This window comes from Mirounga leonina, unplaced genomic scaffold (assembly GCF_011800145.1).
Source record: "Mirounga leonina isolate KUSES-001 unplaced genomic scaffold, KU_Mleo_1.0 Mir_104, whole genome shotgun sequence".
NCBI lineage: Eukaryota > Metazoa > Chordata > Mammalia > Carnivora > Phocidae > Mirounga > Mirounga leonina.
In genome coordinates this window covers 6,835,684-6,854,648 of record NW_023270231.1, presented here as the reverse complement: position 1 = coordinate 6,854,648, position 18,965 = coordinate 6,835,684, and the positions used below count along the sequence as shown (strand labels likewise).

General features: G+C 37.9%; 1 protein-coding gene across 2 annotated transcripts in view; it reads left to right on the top strand.

Moving 5' to 3' along the window:
• The window catches only part of GABRB2 (gamma-aminobutyric acid type A receptor subunit beta2), a 234,961-nt gene that overhangs the window by 176,887 nt on the left and 39,109 nt on the right, over positions 1-18,965 (top strand). For both annotated transcript variants that reach the window (XM_035013747.1, XM_035013741.1), the window contains exons 6-7: positions 15,424-15,561; positions 17,281-17,433. In XM_035013747.1, coding sequence (XP_034869638.1) covers positions 15,424-15,561; positions 17,281-17,433 — 291 coding nt within the window. The remainder of the gene's footprint in view (positions 1-15,423; positions 15,562-17,280; positions 17,434-18,965) is intronic.

Sequence of the window (18,965 nt, the reverse complement as noted above, 5' to 3'; positions counted from 1 at the left end):
ATATATGCAGATGATGAGACCAATGTTATCTGTTACATAGATGTTAATCAACAGGGTTTACTTATTCGTTCAAAAACATTTATTTAGCACCTACCATGTACCAAGCAATATCTTAGACATTTTACATACCACAGTGAACAAAATAGACACATTTCTGCCCTATAGGAATGTACATCATAGTACAGAGAGACAGACAAGGGAATGAATAGAGAAACTCATTCCTGAATGATCAAGTATAAGAAAATTAAACAAGGTAAAAATATAGAGAACAACTATTTGAGGGAATCAGGGTGACAACTCAGAATAAGATAGAGACGCCAAGCTTCATTTGGAGGTCATTGAAGCTGAAATCTGAATGAGGAATAAGACATTCACGTGAAGATCTATATGAAGGGAGGGCAAGGCAAGTGCTAAGGTCTCAAGACCGGGAAGAAGCTTCCTCTGTTTAAAGAGCCAAGCAGGCCAGTATAGTTTGGCTAAAAGACTAAGGGAAACATAGTAGAAGTTGACTTCAAAGAGGTAGGCAAGATCAGAGTCAGATCACGTAAGGGGTTTTTTTTTTTTTTTTCATTATTATTATTTATAAGGTAAAATGAGAAGTACCTAGAAGCTTTTGAACAGAGTGACATGGTCAGGTTATTCTTTTAAAGCTTACTGCTGGGGCATCTAGGTGGCTCAGTCAGTTAAGTGTCTGCCTTCGGCGCAGGTCATGATCCCAGGGTCCTGGGATGGAGCCCCGCATTGGGCTCCCTGCTCAGCGGAGAGCCTTCTTCTGCCTGCCACTCTGTCTACTTGTGCTCTCTCTCTCTGTCAAATAAATGAATAAAATCTTTAAAAAAATAAATAAATAAAGCTTACTGCCCCTACTATATATTGTAGAGGAATACAAGTGGAAACTGGGAAACCAGTTAGGCAGTGATAGTAATTTTGCAGGCTGAGATGATGTGGTCATAGTCTATGACACCAGTACTGGGAGACAGAATTAAATGAATATATTTTGAAGGTAGAGCCCACAGCTAGCGTTTTATTTTGGACATATGGAAATAATAGATTTGCAGATATATATGCTGTAAGCCAGAGGAGAGGTTCATTACCTCATACACAGACTCCAAGATTATAGAGTCCCTAGCTTCCAGGATATCCTACATCTAAGAAAATATAAACACATGTATGTCTTAGGCATTCCTGAGTTTTTAAGGAACTTTTCAAACTCTATAGAGCAGTGTCTCTCCAAGCATGGACATGCAGGCCATGCATCAGAATCTGCTGGTACATTTATCAATGTACCTACACAGTTAGCCTACGCAATTACACTCTGTAGGTATGGCCCAGGAACAGGCATGCTTAACAGGTCCTGGAGGTGATTCATTGGTTTACTAAAATTTGAGGATACTGCTTTGGTGAATCACTCTTTTAAGTCCTAGAGCTGTTATAGTAAATGCCAATTTGCTATGTTGGTGATATTTGTCCTTCATTTTCCCCCTCATCATTGAAACCAATTTGTACTGTAAAACCATAGTCCTATAAAGATAATGTGGTTTGGAGAAAACTGCCCCTTGGATTTGAAAATCAATTGAGTTTTTCCTCCAGATAGAAAATTGCCCTATTATCTGCAATTTCACAATCCTTAGGAACTAAGGAAATAAATTTTAGTAGTTTGGTTTCTTTTTGTTTTGCTTTATGAAATCTTTGTGGATAGTTTGCTTTAATGTCACATGCTAAAAAATATCCAAGTTCTATATAGAAAAAGTACTAATAAAAAAGTTGATTTGGATTGGTAGGATCAGTACAAGGTACCATGTACACTGAACTTACCTGCTGCCAAATCAAAGGTATTACCTTATCTATGTTTAGACATTCAAGCAGCTTGCCTTAAACAAGCTGGGTTGCAAATATTCAAAGTGCAAATGCTCGAGCTGCAATCCTGGAGTCTGGAAACAGCTTGCACAAATCACCTAAACACCTCACCATCTTGAAAATTATGTTTGCTTTTGGTGTTTATTGCTTTGAAATCACTGACCTAATTACCATTATGTTAGGAGAGGCACACAGCTCCTGAGTCTGTTAATAAGCAATGGTGGAAGAAAGGGGCTTCCAAATTTCCAAACAAATTAGTTTTACCCAATTTAGAAAGAAAACTAATAGCAGAGGTGGACCATCAGGTCACTCTACAAGCATGGAAATGTGCTTCTGTGATTTTTTAGGATGGGAACTCATAGATTCAGATGACAGATTTATTCAGAATATACTTTTTTGTTTGTTTGTTCATTTGCCAGCACAATGTCACTGTTTCTGGCATTAGTACTTGAATTTGAATTATTTCAGGTACAGGAGCACACTCTGCAGTTCAGCACTGTCCTCAGGACTTGAACATTACCCATTTTATTTGACCCCTGAAGCATTTGAGAATCTTAGCCTTTATTTGACTGCCAAATGTTTTAACCCAGGTACTGGTAGGATGAGACAGCAAATACATCAGCTTCGTTCCTTTGCTACTTGGTTCAGAACCTCCAAGAGAAGAAATATTACTCTATCACATATTACAAATTGTGCCCATTATTTACTGAAGATAGACATTAAAATGATTTACCCAATATTATTTATTGCTGCGTAACAAACTATCCTAAAGCTTAATAGCTTAAAAGAGCAGACATTTATTATCTCATAGTTTCTGAGGGTCAGAAATCACAAGTCAGTTAGTGAGGTGATTCTGGCTCAGGGTTTTCATGAGGTTTGGCCAAGCTGTTGGTCAGCGTTGTGGTCTCATCTGAAGGTTCAGCTGGGCAAGGACCCATTTTTTTTTTTTTTTAAGCTCACTCACAGAGTTGTGGCAGGTCTGAGTTCCTCACAGTGTTCCTGTTAGACTGAGGGCCTCAGTTTCTCAGTCAGCTGGAAGCCTCCCTCAGTTCCTTACCATGTGGGTCTCTCCACAGAGCAGCTCCCAATATAGTGGAACCTGAAGAAGTGAAGGAGAAAGAGAGACAGAGGGAGTACATTCAAAAGAAGCCTCAGTCTTTTTATAACCTAATCTCAGAAGTGACATCTCATCGCTTCTGCTGTATTCTGTATCACTAAGTCCAGCCCACACTCCAGAAGACGGAAATTAAGCTTCACCATTTGTGGGTAGTAATAGCAAAGAATTTGTGGACATTTTATTAAAATCACCACAGGAAGCTAGTTTTCTATTCAGCTTGAAAACAAAAACAAAAACAAAAACTATAGAGACGTAAGGATGCTGCACTTAGCTTGGCTGAATTTGGGTCATATCTTAATAATTATTTAGTTTTAATCATCTTCCACATGTCCTATATTTCATCTCTGGTGTCAACATTTAAAAAAATGTATTTAAGGAATAATTTTATTCTCAAGCCAGGAATATAATCAATAGTTTAAAAAAGTGCAGATTTGCATCAACATTGCTCAAGGCTTTAGGGATTACTTTAGCTGTTTTCATCATAACATTATTTTTTAAGATGAAAATGTCTTATTCCATGTTAGAAGCTCCAAATGTTAACTGCTTGGCTTGCACTAATGATGTCACTTTCAGGGTCTTATTTATATGAATTAATTTGCATAGGTATTCAGAAGCCAAACAAAGAGAATTGGCAGTGAACTGCATTCACATATGTACAACTTCCACCAGACCGATAGTCTGATAGGAATGGACAATAGCTTCAATTGTATACAAAGGCATTAACTTCCTTTTTAAAAAAAATACACAAGTATTTCACTGCACTGAAGAACCAAATGATTTACATTTAATTTCAAGAATTTCAGGGTCGCCTGGGTGGCTCAGTTGGTTAAGTGTCTGCCTTCGGCTCAGGTCATGATCCCAGGGTCCTGGGATCGAGTCCCGCATCAGGCTGCTTGTTCAGCAGGGAGCCTGCTTTTCCCTCTCTCTCGGCCCCTCCTTCTGCTCATGCTCTCATTCTCTCTCTCTCTGAGAAATAAATAAATAAAATCTTAAAAAAAAAAAAGAATTTCATACATACACACACACTTAGTCTAAGGAATAAAAATGATTTTTCAAGGTCCCTTATTTATAGTTCTACTATAAAGGAAACAAAATTACTTGTTTTTGGTAGTCCTTAATAATTTAAATTAAAATGAATTATTTGGAGTTTTCCTTAAATTTAACCAAATTTCAGATTAGAGATCCTCTAAAATAGTGACTCAAAGTGTGATCCACAAGGCCACTGAGGGGTTGCTGAGATCCTTTCAGAGTGTCCTCAAGGTTAAAGCTTCCTTCATAATAATTCTATGCCTTTATTAGCTTTTTTCACTTTCATTATTTCAAAATGTACAGTCATGTTTTCCAAAGGTTCCATGAAACAAATTATCACAACCACTGAATGCAGAAGCAAATATGAGAATCCAGCTGCCTTTTGTTAAGCCAGCCATTAAAGAAATTTACAAAAATACAAAACAATGCCAGTCTTTTTGTGTGTTTTGTAAAATATAGCTACTACTTATAAAAATCTCATTTATATTAACATGTAAATAAGACCATTATTATTATTTTAAATGAATTAATGAATAAATACTTTTAAATATCTGTTTTAATTTCTAACATAGTATGTATCAGTAGGTATAATCCACATAAACAAAAGTTTTTGGGAGTTCTCAATAATTTTTTGAATATAAAGGGGTTCTAAGACCAAAAATTTGAGGATTGTTATTTAGAACAACTTTATTATTTAGGCATAGAAACTGAGTTCTATGATTTGCCCAAAATTCTACAGCCTGTATGTAGCAGCACTGGGATAGGAACCTAGGTAGCTCTTCTGATTTGGGTTACGCCATATGGCTGAGCCCATAGTATTTATAAATCCAGTTGGAGATTCTCTGAAGCAATGCCCAGCTGCAAGTGTGAATTTTACCCTGGAAATGGAAGGTGTATATACCATTCTATGAAGAAAAATGTTTTTGTTTCTACAGAACCTAGTGTCCTCTATTAGCTTTTACTAATTTACAATCTTCCCCCAAAACTAGTGGATTCAAACAGAAACTATTTATTATTGCTTAGGAAGCTACAGGTGAGCTGGGAGGCTCTGAGCCAGGCTCACACATGCATGTGTGGTTCTCAAGTAGACAGGCTTGGAGCTGGCTGACAACTGTGATGGGGTGAGTGGCCACGTGTCCCTCCTTCTCCCCAGGCTATGCAAGGCCTATCACAGAGTGGCAGCAGGATTCCAAAAGAGAAGGAGAGGGAGCTGCCAAACCTTCACTAGCCCCAGCTTAGAACTGGCTCAGTGTTACTTCTTTGATTAAAACAAGGGTCAAGGGCAACTCAGATTCAGGGTGTAGGGAAATACACTACCTCTTTTTGGGAGGAGCTGCAGAGTCACACTGCAAAAAGGCATTGATACAGTGAGAGGGATGATTACAGACATATTTTGGTGATATTACAGAATAATTTGAAAACAGGGCTTTGAATAGCAGTGTGAGGTAGTAAATAGAGTTACTGAGGAACTGGACCCTGGTGTTGAAGGGGATTTAGTTCAATTCCCATTTCTGACATTTGAGCAAGTCACTTAACCTCTTTAAATTGTAGTTCCTTCATCTGTAAACTGGGGATAACAGTTTTTGCATCAAAAGGATTAAAGGAGATCATGCTTGGGAAGCACATGGGCATCACACAGGAAATGATTTTAAAAGGTTAGCTAGTAGCGCCTTTCGAACTCCCTTGCATCCAATCACCTCACTGAATTCTTTCTGACTCCCCCAAACAAAATAGCAATGCCATATTTAACATGGGCCCCCAAGCCTCATTCCTGCTGTTCGTATACGCCTGTCACCAAACACAATTCCAGTCCATCTTGGCAAATGTACTAATAATCTGGTATTTACCACCTTTCCACTCCAAGTCATGGATACCAATTTGAAAAATGTATGCTCACTGTTTAAATGAGAACTCATCATTGAGTATAGTGTATGGATTCCTTACCAGATAATTTAAATTAAATTTATTTAGTGCTACTACAGGATATTATGCAAGCACAGAAGAAGGCGGCTCACATCTGGAGTTTAAAAGCAGTATGAAGGGGCACCTGGGTGGCTCAGTCAGTTAAGGCTCTGCCTTCATCTCAGGTCATGATCTATGGAGCCCTGCCTCATTGGGCTCCCTGCTCAGCTGCTCAGTGGGGAGCTTGCTTCTCTCTCTCCAGCTCCCCAACCCCTACTCCGCCTAGTGCTCGCTCTTGCTCTCTCTCAAACAAATAAATAAAATCTTAAAAAAAAATAAAAGCAGTATGAAATTTTTTTCTTATTAGTCAAGACACATGTTAACAGTCTGTTTCACAGACCAGCCAGTCATTCAGACTAAAAATTCCTCTGCAAGAACATCCTGTCTGATATCCTTCAACGTGTGAGTCCCCAGCAGAGGCCTGTCACAGTGAAGGTGTGTGAGAGAATGGGTTAAGACAGAGAGGCTCAGACCATTTTCAACATCAGCAAGCTAGGCCTTCACTTTCTCTGTCACCCCTTATGAGAAAGCAGATGGGTTGGTGTAACACTTGATAGCATTTTATTACACAGCTGTGCATATCTCCTAGGCCATTCAGTTGGCCTTGTTAATTTAAATATCTTCCATTATCGCTCTTGAGCTAACAAACTCTTCCATGGGACTAAATCCCCTTGTCACCGGGGAGCACTATTCCATTTGTGCTGTAGGTATTGGCTGCCCCTGGAGGCTATTGTTGCAGTTTGGTTTTCAGAATCTATCAGCCCAGAGAAAGTCATTACCAGGGGCCCATGGCCACTCCAAGAAACTGTTGTTCACCTAAGAATGGTAATGTATATTGAAAGTCAGCAACACCAGGAAGTTTCTTTTGACACGACGGCCTTTGTTCCAACTTAGCAGCTGCCTCTTATGGACTGGTACCAACAGCAGTGCCTTTCTTTCGGTGACTCTAAAGCTGGTGCATGGGAATTCCACATCCCAAGTCACTAATGATGCCCAGGTTTGCAATCCAACCACCTTGCAATTCAGCAAGTAGCATCTGCTCATCACTCCAGTCTCTCTCAGGAGTGGGATCTGGTGAACCACAGCCTGAGGTTCAGTGCAGCAATCTTGTGTGAGTGCCTTCCTTAGTTAAGACCTTTATTAAGAAGACACCAGGGGCGCCTGGGTGGCTCAGTTGGTTGAGCGACTGCCTTCGGCTCAGGTCATGATCCTGGAGTCCCTGGATCGAGTCCCGCATCGGGGTCCCTGCTTGGCGAGGAGCCTGCTTCTCCCTCTAACCCTCCCCCCTCTCATGTACTCTCTCTCTCTCATTCTCTCATTCTCGCTCTCTCAAATAAATAAATCTTTAAAAAAAAAAAAAAAAGAGGACACCAGCCACAGAGAATTATCAGACTTGGTTCTTCACCCTCCAGGGTAGTCTAGTGGCTGAGACCAATACATCCACAAACCTTCTGCTGCAAAACTGGCTGTGACAACTAAATGAGTAGAAATTCAAGCAGAGTGTTGTGAAAACATGAGGAAGAAAAGACAGAAGGATCTTGGGAGAGGTGGAGGTTGAGATGGGCCCTGAAATTGTACAGAGATTCGATATGAGTGGGGAAAATGTTCCAGTTAGCTGAAATCTCTTGGACCACGGCCTGGAGCCCAAAGGACTACCAAAGAGTATGGGTGGAAGATGGGAGCTTTGGAAGAAGAAGAAGTGTAATAGATGAGGCTGTGAGGTAGATAGAAGCCCCGTGATAGAGTGTTGAATGCCTGAGTGAAGAATTTGCTTTTAAATCTGGACCTATTGAGAAGGCCATAAAGAAATTTTTCCACAATTTTGTTTTCCATTTTGTTATGTGACTTTTAAGGCATAGAAATGTCACATCAACCTGTTTGTGAATGAACTGTAAGAGCAGCATGTGTAGTACAGACTAGAAGAGGGGGGCCTGAAGGCTGCTGACTAGTCTATTGAAGAATATAAACAAAGGATGCAGAGATCTGATGCCAGAGTGGACTCTCCTTCATCCCAAATGTTCAGATAAAACTGATGTGAATCAGATGTGCAGAAACCGTTCAGACCTGGCTCCATCTCTCTGTTCTATGCTCTTGGTGATTGTAGGCCATAGATTATTGAAGAGAACCAGACTGCTAGAGAGAGACAGCATCAGAAACATCTCCTCTCGTCTCTTACAAGAAAGACAGAGCTGGGAGAAAATATTTTAATCTTGGAGCTTATAAAACCTTGGTTCAGGAGAAACATTGTTCATCTCTTGGTCAGGCTAGATGGCGGACATCCCTTGCCTGACTCCCATGGCAAGGTAAATGCCATCCACTCTGCAGCATTCTCCTCATCACTTGCCCTGTGGAGGTGAGTCCATGTGGTAAACACCATCTGCCTCGCCTGGAAGTTTATTAGAACTAGAGAATCCCAGGCTCCACCCACTTAATCCTAGTTTGCTTTGCATTTTTTTTTTCTGTTTTCTCCAAGGTTTGTTTTTTTTTTTTATTAACATATAAGGTATTATTTGTTTCAGGGGTACAGGTCTGTGATTCATCAGTCTTACACAATTCACAGCGCTCACCATAGCACATACCCTCCCCCAATGACTATCACCCAGCCACCCCATCCCTCCCACCCCCCACCTCTCCAGCAACCCTCAGTTTGTTTCCTGAGATTAAGAGTCTCTTATGGTTTGCCTCCCTCTCTGGTTTTGTCTTGTTTCATTTTTCCCTCCCTTCCCCTACAATCCTCTGCCTTGTTTCTCAAATTCCACATATCAGCATAATACTCCCTAGTTCCATCCACGTTGTTGCAAATGGCAAGATTTCATTTTTTATGGCTGCATAATATTCCATTATTATGGAATTTATTATATACACATACACACACACACACCACATCTTCTTTATCCATTCATCTGTCAATGGACATTTTGGCTCTTTCCATAGTTTGGCTATTGTGGACGTTGCTGCTCTAAACATTGGAGTGCAGGTGCCCCTTCGGATTACTACATTTGTATTGCATTTTAATAAGATTTCCAGATCATTTCTGTGCATGTTATATTTGAGAAGTACTGCCCTGTCCTTTTAGCCAATAGGGCTTTGCCTCTTCTTTGTTACTTTAGGACTTAGGGCTCATGCATATCGAAGAAACAGGGTTGAGTAGAGGGGAAGAATCCTGGTAACCATAACCCAATTTGTTTATATGGTTCTAGACAGAACCATATAGGGAGTTTAAAGCAGTGCCTGTCACGTAAGGGCTCTGAAATGTCAGTTGCTATTGTTGTTGTGGCTATTTTTATTATTATAATTATCATCATTATTATTTATTATAATGATTTCTCTTACCTGGAGCATCAGTTTAATTGCTTAAGCTCTACAAATATAAGGAAGCTTAAGAAACACATCGTGGAGTCAAGCTTATAGGAACAGCCACCAGAGCACTCTGCTTCCATACAAAGACAATAAATATTGAGTTTTCCAAAGAAATCCAAAAAGAGAAATTATCTTTAGAGCACAAAATCTGACATTTTACTTGATTATTATCAATTTCATATCCTTTTACAAAAGATTTGAATTTGAAAATGCTAATAACATAAAAAATAGGTTATCTTTGATGTAGGGGTTGAATGCCAGGCCATGCCACTTGGTAATCAAGTCTGACCTACCCTAGGCCAATTATTTTGAGCTTTAAGGCTGAGAAATGATTTGATAGCAGAACATTTGTGTCTAGCAGTCCACCTAAAGAGGAGAGTAAAGACTAAGATGCAAGTAAGGAGTCAGAGCAATCACTCAGAGTGTCTTTGGAACACTTTCTTTGCTGAATTTAAAGAGTCGTAGCTGACAAGTGAGTTTCTCTCTCTTTTGAAAAATCCCCATAACTAATTGGTATTGACGGTATTCAATCTTGCACCTTTGCACAACATACAGGACTCTGTATGGAGGGGCGTCCCTTCTGACTGTGGACTGATGGACTTCTAATTGTGGTCACTGAGTTAGTCAATGAGACAAAAGCTTGCTTTCTTGTTGCACATTTGGTCGTGCTACTTCCCTGAAATATTTGTCTGCCTTTAAAGGCAATTTGATCTCTGTTGTTATTGCAAATGTTTTTCCTCTCTTCTGGAGACTTTTGGAGGGAAAAAAAAATTTTTTAATCCACTAAAGAGCAAGATATGGTTCCAAGGGACTATGTGCCTTCTCAAGTACTTACCTGGTTTTGGGGGGAATGTAATAAAGCACCCTAAATTGTGTGAATAGCTCCAGCATTTTATGAAATCATTACACTGTGTGACTATTTTTTATATCCTGAAAAAACAATGTGTCTGGTCAAATAGGTGTGGGAAATGCCAGGGGTAAGTAATATTAAGCAAATTCTTTATTGAGGGATATCCTAAACTGTACTGCGCTAAATGTTTGTGATTTCAAGAGGCTGCCCAAAATATGCAGGTACTCCTAAATACCTTTACGGTAGAGCCCTTTGGCATGAAGCACATCACAGGATTAGTGTTCCCCTGAATGTAAATTAAGTTTTAATTAGAGTTACTTATATACTGATAACAGTAACCACATAAAATTTTAAATACTAATAGGAGAGTGACATGCTAAAATTTTTACAATGAGGTGTTCAATTCAAAAAAGCTTTTAAAGTGCTACGATAGTGGGGTGCCTGGGTGGCTCAGTCAGTTGAGTGTCTGCCTTTGGCTCAGGTCATGATCCTGGGGTCCTGGGATGGAGCCGTGCATCAAGCTCCCTGCTGAGCAGGGAGCCTGCTTCTCCCTCTCCCTCTGCCACCCCCCCACACATGTGCTCTCTCTCTTTCTCTTGCTCTCACTCTCTCTCTATCTCAAATGGATGAATAAAACCTTTTTTTTTTTTAAGTGCTGTGATAGATACATAAAAGGGCAGAAAATTTGAAATAAGATAGTTCTTAAAAAATCAAAACCATCCGGGGCACGTGGGTGGCTCAGTCATTAAGCGTCTGCCTTCGGCTCAGGTCATGATCCCAGGGTCCTGGGATGGAGCCCCTCATCGGGCTCCCTGCTCCACGGGAAGCCTGCTTTTCCCTCTCCCACTCCCCCTGCTTGTGTTCCCTCTCTCGCTGTGTCTCTCTCTGTCAAATAAATAAATTAAATTAAAAAAAAAATCAAAACCATCCATGACTAGAGTGGATTGTCCCAATAATACTAGCCCCTAATTCTCAAACATCACCAATTGGTTATGATGATTGAGAATTAACAGTTTAAAGCCACTACAGGGGTGCCTGGGAGGCTCAGTTGGTGAAGCCTCCTACTCTTGATTTTGGCTCAGGTCATGATCTCAGAGTCATGATCTCAGGGTCCTAAAATCTAGACTCACCTCCCACTCTGTGCTCAGAGCCATGGCTCCTTGAGATTCCCTCTCCCTTTGCCCCTCCCTGTGCCCCTCCCCACCCCCACCCCGTGCATGGGTGCGTGTTCACACCCTTCCTCGCACTTTCTCTCAAGTAAATAAATAAAATCTATAAAGCAACTACAATGTTACTATTGCTATTTGGCTACAATGAAAGACAGAAAATAGATAATTACCCTAGAATGTTTAACAGTCCAATTGGGGAACAAAGTTTAATTAAATAAGAAGAGAACAGTAAGTCACATTAATTTCTCATTAGGAAAAAAGAATGATGGCATTGATAATTAATTTCTTCTAAATGTTCTCACCAGCCCCCACTGTTTAATATCTTGGTATAGGTTCATATCCCCTACACAGTAAAATCCTTCTAAAATGAAATATTTACTTAGTAGATAACAAAATAGACAAGTAGACTGACACTAAAGAGTGAAAAATAACTTTTTAAAATGCCATGTTATGTAATAAGAAAATGTCACAATTGTTAAGAACATGTTCAGTTATTATGTGAATGTTTTTAAAATGGCATTTTTGCTTCTTAGATCTCATATAGTACATATTTTCATCAATATTTAAAAGAAAGCATATCTATCATTCTTATCTTATATAAGATTTTAAGTTTACATATTTATTCATCCTGATCAAAAACTTTAACATTTTATACAGTTTTAAATCCTTCAGGTAAATTCCAGTGAATTTATATTTTGGCTTATTCATAGGCCATCTGAATTTATGTGGCTTATGTTTTTAATGATAACAATACAATATAATGACTCAGTTTCTGGAATCCCATGAATAAAATATCAAAGATGAATTTAATTTGCAAGACGTTAATGAGAAGCTTCAGTGCATCTCCTCCTTCTGATATCTTTTCAAAGATATCTAATTATTTTTTACTCATCAGTGTTATGAAAACTGTAAAACAATTCAGGTCATATATATTTGCATATGTTTTATTTTTTAATCACTTTGAGAGACTGTTAAATATTTCTTCCAAGAAGATGAAGAAGAAGAGGAGGAGGAGGAAGAGGAGGGGGAGAAAAAGGGGAGGAGGAGGAGGAAGAAGAAGAAAAACTAGGTCTGCTTTCAGTTTATCCTACACAGTATATTGAGCTGGCTTGTGAACTTGACCACCCTGGCACTGTCATGGATTGTTGGTCTTTCATCTTCAAAAATCAGTGAAGCAAGAGCATACATTTGCTTTCCATTGGCAACATTCTACACTTGGTTAACCCAAAACGAAATCAAGAAGATTGGGATTTTTAAGATCAGCAGTAACCAAGAAGTATTACAATGTGCTGCTCCATTATGTCAGATTCCAAAATCTTAGACATCAAAATAAATTTCAAATGTTTCACCTCCAACTTCCAAATACCTTGGAGGGTTTGTGTCATTGAACACCAAAGGTTCTCATTGTGTAAATACATTCATGTGTTCATGGAATAGAAGCAAAGTGACATGCAACTAAATATGAGTTTTTAATTCATTTTAAACAATTCTTATTTGAAAAGAACATATTAGCTAACCTTTTTGAGCATTATCTACCAGGTACTTTTCTAAGCATTTTGTAAGTAACAACTCATTTTTCCTGCAAAACAACTCTGAAGTAGCTTTTATTGTTGTTGTTCTTGTTGTTACAATTTACGGATTTAAAAAATGGAGGACAGAGAGAGGTTAAGCAACTTGCTGAACTATTACATAAAGATAAATACATAATAAAGAATTTTTGGATTTTTCTTAAGGGCTATGTTATCATTGGGTGACTTTTTTTTAATTCACTCAGAAGATGTTTATTTAATACAACTATGTGCCAGGTACTGTATTAGGAGCAAGAGACAGAAATATAAACATGATGAATACCTCCACAATGCCAAGCATCTGGATAAGCAACCATCACCCAAATCCACACATGTATTAAATAATTATTGTGTTAATTCAACAATATATCCCAAATGCCTCTCCTCTACCAAGTATTACCTAGAAAGCACTGTTTCAAATAGCTGCCATTTTGACAAAAGTCTATAATCAATAATAATATTTTTACCTATTAAACAATTATTAGGCATCTCCTACACAGCTGTATTGAAATGCTATATATTCCCATGCCTCTGCCTATAGAGAGCTTCTGTGATAATGTTTGTAGCAATGGACAAGTAAGGTAAAAACTGAGGTAAGGAAGCTGCAGGACCAGAAACACATTCTTCACTAATTTAGACTTAGTTCTCTATTGGAAATGTTAGAGTTGACTTACTCTCATTCTCTTTTGAAGATGGCAGCATTCAACACTTTTTTCCCCTAGAAAACTATGGACTTCTTGTTTCATAAATACTTTCTTTCATGTTTATACACCATAAATCCAATTTTACAATGCATTTCTAACTAGCTAGCTTGATTCTAAGAGCAAATTGCCCTTCTTTTATTATTTTAAGCTGTTTTATCAAAGGTGGGATTGTCATTGACTAAACAATTTCATAACTGAGAAATGTGTGCAAAAAAACAATGAGATATGGGATTATATTTGAGATGAAGTCCTGGATGGTGAAGATTCCCATAGCCATGTTAAGACAGTTGCAATCACAGAAAACAGCAGTTATCCTTTTGGACAGATACCTTAGTTCTTAGGATTAGAGAGAGAATATTAATGGGGTAGATTAATGGAGAATGAGAAGAATCTGTTTACTGTGCCATTCACTTTATGCCTGGACTTCCCTTTAAAATTATGAATAATTTTCTTTTAAATCAAAGTTTCATATGAAGAAAGATATTCTCTAATAAAACAAAGGCTCCAAATGAGATCATGCTAATAAAAATTGTGGTGGTGTATAATCTATTAAATTTTCACAATCTTGATTATAATTTATGATGTTTGCAAGTAAACAAGCCTTTTAAAAAATCATTAAAGCCTATAGTTTTGGAACCAGAAGTTCAATAACTCTTCTAAAAATCTGTATTTCTGCATCAGATAAAGATGGTTGCTCTTATGAGTAAAAAGGAGTGCAGATTTCTAGAAAAGTTAAGACAATGTCTAGCTGTGCTATGGTTGATGTAGATTCTCAAATCAAGAGCACTGTAATTTTTTGAAAAATAATCCATTTCCACTTTTTTTGAGATTTGACTTGCTCTCTTTGGAAGAAATGTGATTTAATGAAAATTATAAGAGTTAAGAGTGAAAGGATTGATATTCTAGTCCTGTATTACACTAACTTGTCACACGTCAAAAGGCAAAGAACTTACGCAGTCTTATTTGTTTGTTTGTTTGTTTTGCTTTAAATTGGGGAGCGATATCTGTCCTGCCTACCTCCTAGACTTGTAAAAATTCAACTCTCTGGATGCAAAAGTTCTTTGAAGGGATAAATATGATATACAAATATAATTTATGCTTTGCAAGGGGGATTTTGGGGGCGGGTGTACCATTTATAAATATTAATGTTTACTGGATTTCATTGCATGCTTCCCTGTATTGTTCTGTTTATAATCTAATATGTGCTTAGTCATTGCAGTTATTTGGGAGAATATATTTTGGAATTTAGATCTGCTGCAAAATCAAATTTGGACATCATGTCTATAATATTAAAAAAAATGATGACTCACTTCTTCATAATCACTACTCTTCTGACTTGAAACCAAATATATTGTAATTCAAAAATTTTATATGGGGGGGTTTGATAGCATTCAGTACTGCACTGATAACTTAAATGACATTTTCCTCTGCTTTTGTCTTCACTTCGAGTACCATCCAGGGTCATGTAATAATGTGATAATGTTTGAGAAAATGAGATTCATAATCAGATGAACCAAGGTGCAAGTTGGAACTATATACTACTTCCTACTTGCAAGCTGTTGATTTCACTAAACCTTTGCAGCCTCCTGTGGGCCTAATTATACTCCCCTCATGAGACTGTTGGGAAAACTAAATGTGGTGATATATTTCAGGTGCTTAGCGGGATACCTTTACACAGAGTAGCCTTTAGCTGTGGCTGTTATCATTAACATAGTTCATCTTTTAAACAAGTATTTTTTCCTGTTTTGTTTTGCTTGTTTTGTGTATCTGTATATATGTGTGTATGTGTGTGTGTTTCCTTTTACAGATGGATATACCACTGATGACATTGAGTTTTACTGGCGTGGGGATGATAACGCAGTAACAGGAGTGACAAAGATTGAACTTCCACAGTTCTCTATCGTGGATTACAAACTTATCACCAAGAAGGTTGTTTTTTCCACAGGTTTGTATCAGGGAAGAGGGTTAAGGGAAAAGGGGCTTCCACATATTTTGCAAAAGGGTCCATTGATGTCACGACTGGGTCCCAGGGAAGGATGATGAGTAGAAGATTTAGATCTGCTGAAAACCTTCAGAACCCCATCAAGCTCATTGCTCATTTGGGACCCATGCAGTTATTTCCCCAGAGGGACCCTCAACAAAGCCGAGAGGGTTCTTCTATGCCTCCCATCTACCAAGAATGGACTAATGGTTAGAGATAGAATGCAGAAAGAGAAATGAAGACCTGGGTCAGAGTTGTTTCCCCAACTTTATGCATCTACAGAACTCCTCATAATCCTTTGAAAAATACTGGGGAGAGCCAATTCAGTAGGAGAATTCCACATTTTCCTCAAAGATTAAGAATTTCTTAATTTCTTAATTTCCTTACCTCCTGTTTTGGAGCTAAAAGCCCTTCCAGATGTTGAGATTATCCTGATGCTTTCTCCATTGTTACTCTTCTAGCATTGAGGTTTTAGGTTGTCAAATTTGGTTTCATCAGCACAAAATTTTAACAAAAAAGCTCAGGAAAGTAATACTTTGCTACATACTCATTAAGGGAAAAAACAAACAATAAACCCACAGGAATATTTCTTTTTATGTTTTTCTTATTGGAATGAATTCCCCAGGCACAGAAATAGCTAGTACTGTAACTATACATTTTTAATTGCCCTTCTGCTAAGGACTTAGGCACTTCTTTCCCTGCAAACTACTTCAAGTAAGAGTTGTATGATTTTGTAAGAATACGAAGCCTCTAGCTTTAAAAAACAAACAACAGAAACTTTTCCTAAATTTGAGGTCTTCTGAATCCCTGAGACTATAGATATGAGTTCATACTTAAAATATTCTTATTTCAATATTATGATACTTACTAGAGCCCAAGATGGCTAGACAGGCTTTCTTTCAATATTAGTAAGAATATCACCCCCAAAACACACTATTTATCAATGTGATTTTTCATGTTCTAAGACTATGTTTGGTTACATATCTTGTTTAAAGAGTAATTCCCCAGATCATCAAATCAAAGGACCTAGCTACAGGAATCTGATCCTTTAGTTTTGTCTCCCACAAATATCTTTGAAACCAGTGATTCTCCATCGTTCAGTGAGTCAGAAATCCCCTTAGAACTTTGATGGATTCAATGGAATCAGGAAAAAATGTGATCCATACATGTGAAAACCTTCACAGAACATTAGGGAGTTGCTGTGTACCTGAAGCCTTGCCATTGATCCCAGATTTACAATAAATTCTAGGGCTTGTGAAGAGATTTCTAAAATATGATCAGACTGTGCAGCCTTATTGTTATATACAAAAACTAAAACAAACAAACAAAAATCTTACAGGATAGTCTTGTTGAGAAACAGCTGAGGGGGAACAAAGGGGCTGTACCAAACTATCTTGTCTTCATAGTTGTAGAGAATGAGTATCTTTGATCGAGTGCCTGAGGCTGAGCAAGGAAGAACTGGAGTTCTTTTAACTACTCAGGAGTATGAGTGTACTCAACTCTGAGTGACTCTTGCTAATTAAAAGCCCGGTGTTCTCAGACTACTTTTGCAGGAGAAAGTGCCCTTCACCAGGAGCTAAAATTGAATTTAAGAAAGATATACAAATTACTTGCTGGCCTTAAAAGGAAAGTATCCTATAAATACTGATTGATAATGATGATGTTCTAAAATTGCCTTTCTAGGTTCCTATCCCAGGTTGTCCCTCAGCTTTAAGCTTAAGAGAAACATTGGTTACTTTATTCTGCAAACATACATGCCTTCCATCCTGATCACTATCCTCTCCTGGGTCTCCTTCTGGATTAATTATGATGCATCAGCTGCAAGAGTGGCATTAGGTAGGCCATTTTCTAACTGCTTATGGAGCTTGACTCTGTGTGTGCATGCGTGTATGCATGTGTGTGTGTGTATGTGCATGCACGTCCACTCACATCCTTTCCTTACCCTGGTATTTATGATGCGTGACAAGACTGGACTATGCACGTTACAGGAATTTGGCTGTGAGACTTTGGGTTATCTGATTCAGCATTAAATCAATTAAATACAAATTAAAACTCTTTCATGTCAAAATTAGTTAACCATATAGCAGTTGGTAATGAAATTAGTCCCGTCAATTTGATATTTTTATTGAAGCATAGTTCATGTAATATCACTTGATAATTGTTCAATTTGCATCGGTGCTTTCTTACCTGGAAAGAGCTCCCTTCTGTCTTTTTTTTTTTTTTTCTGAGCAGAAGACAAGGAAATGTATTATGCAACTAGCAGATAAGCAAAAAGATTTCTAAAGCCTTATTAAGATTTTGGAGTAGCAGGGTAGAGGGCAGAAGACAACAAAGTAAGATTGCTTGGAAATCATCCATAGCATCGCTTATCTTATGCTTGATTTTTTTTCTAACACCAGAGGAAGAGAATAAATTATATTTCATGAACATTTTTATGTTACTAACTTCAGATATAGTAAATTATGATCTTTTACACAATTTTTATTATTTTTAGTTCTGACTAAGCCCTTTAAAATGCTGGGCTGTTAACTTCTTCACTGTGATACCTCAATTCAATCATCACTTCCTTAGAGAAGTCATTCATTTATTCATTCCACAAATATTTGTTGAACACCTACTATGTGCCAAACATACTAGACACTAGAGATAAAGCAGTGCCCTTCTGGATGATATGCTAGCAGTAAAAAGACAATAAATATATTTTGCTTATAATATGTGAACTGTGTAATACAGTAAGTCTATAGAGGGAAATAAGCAAGGTAAGGGTGGGATATGCCAGGAGGTACAGTTTACAATAACTTCATTCAGAAATTATCGATGGAACAAAGACTTCAAGAAGACAGACTCACTTAAATGTCTGGATGGGAATATTCTAACCTATATAAAAATGCCCTGAGATAGGAAAGTGCCAAGGATGTCAGCGAGGTGGCCAGTGAAGTGAATGCAAGAGGGAGTTCAGGGGTCAAGATAATGTTGGGGAGAGGGGACTACAAGATTCTGAAGCAGCTCCAGGGCCATGATAAAGGTTTTGCTTTTATTCTGAGTGAAATTAGAGAGTCACTGAGTGAAGACGTGATATGATTTGATTTCAGATTGAAAGGAGTAACTCTAGCTACTGTGTTAAGATTAGATTGTGGCAGTTCAAGAATGGAAGGGAGTCCAGTCCCCTGTGATATATTCTCTTAAAATACTAGAGAACTTCCTTTTGTAGACCAATTGCAGTTATAATTTATATTTATTTGGTTTGTGATGTCCCTTTTCTTCATGGTACTGAAAGATACATTGAAGAAATGTCCTTATCTAATTTTGCTTCCATTATACCTGTGATATCTCACACAATGAATGGTGTTCAGTAAATATTTGCTGAA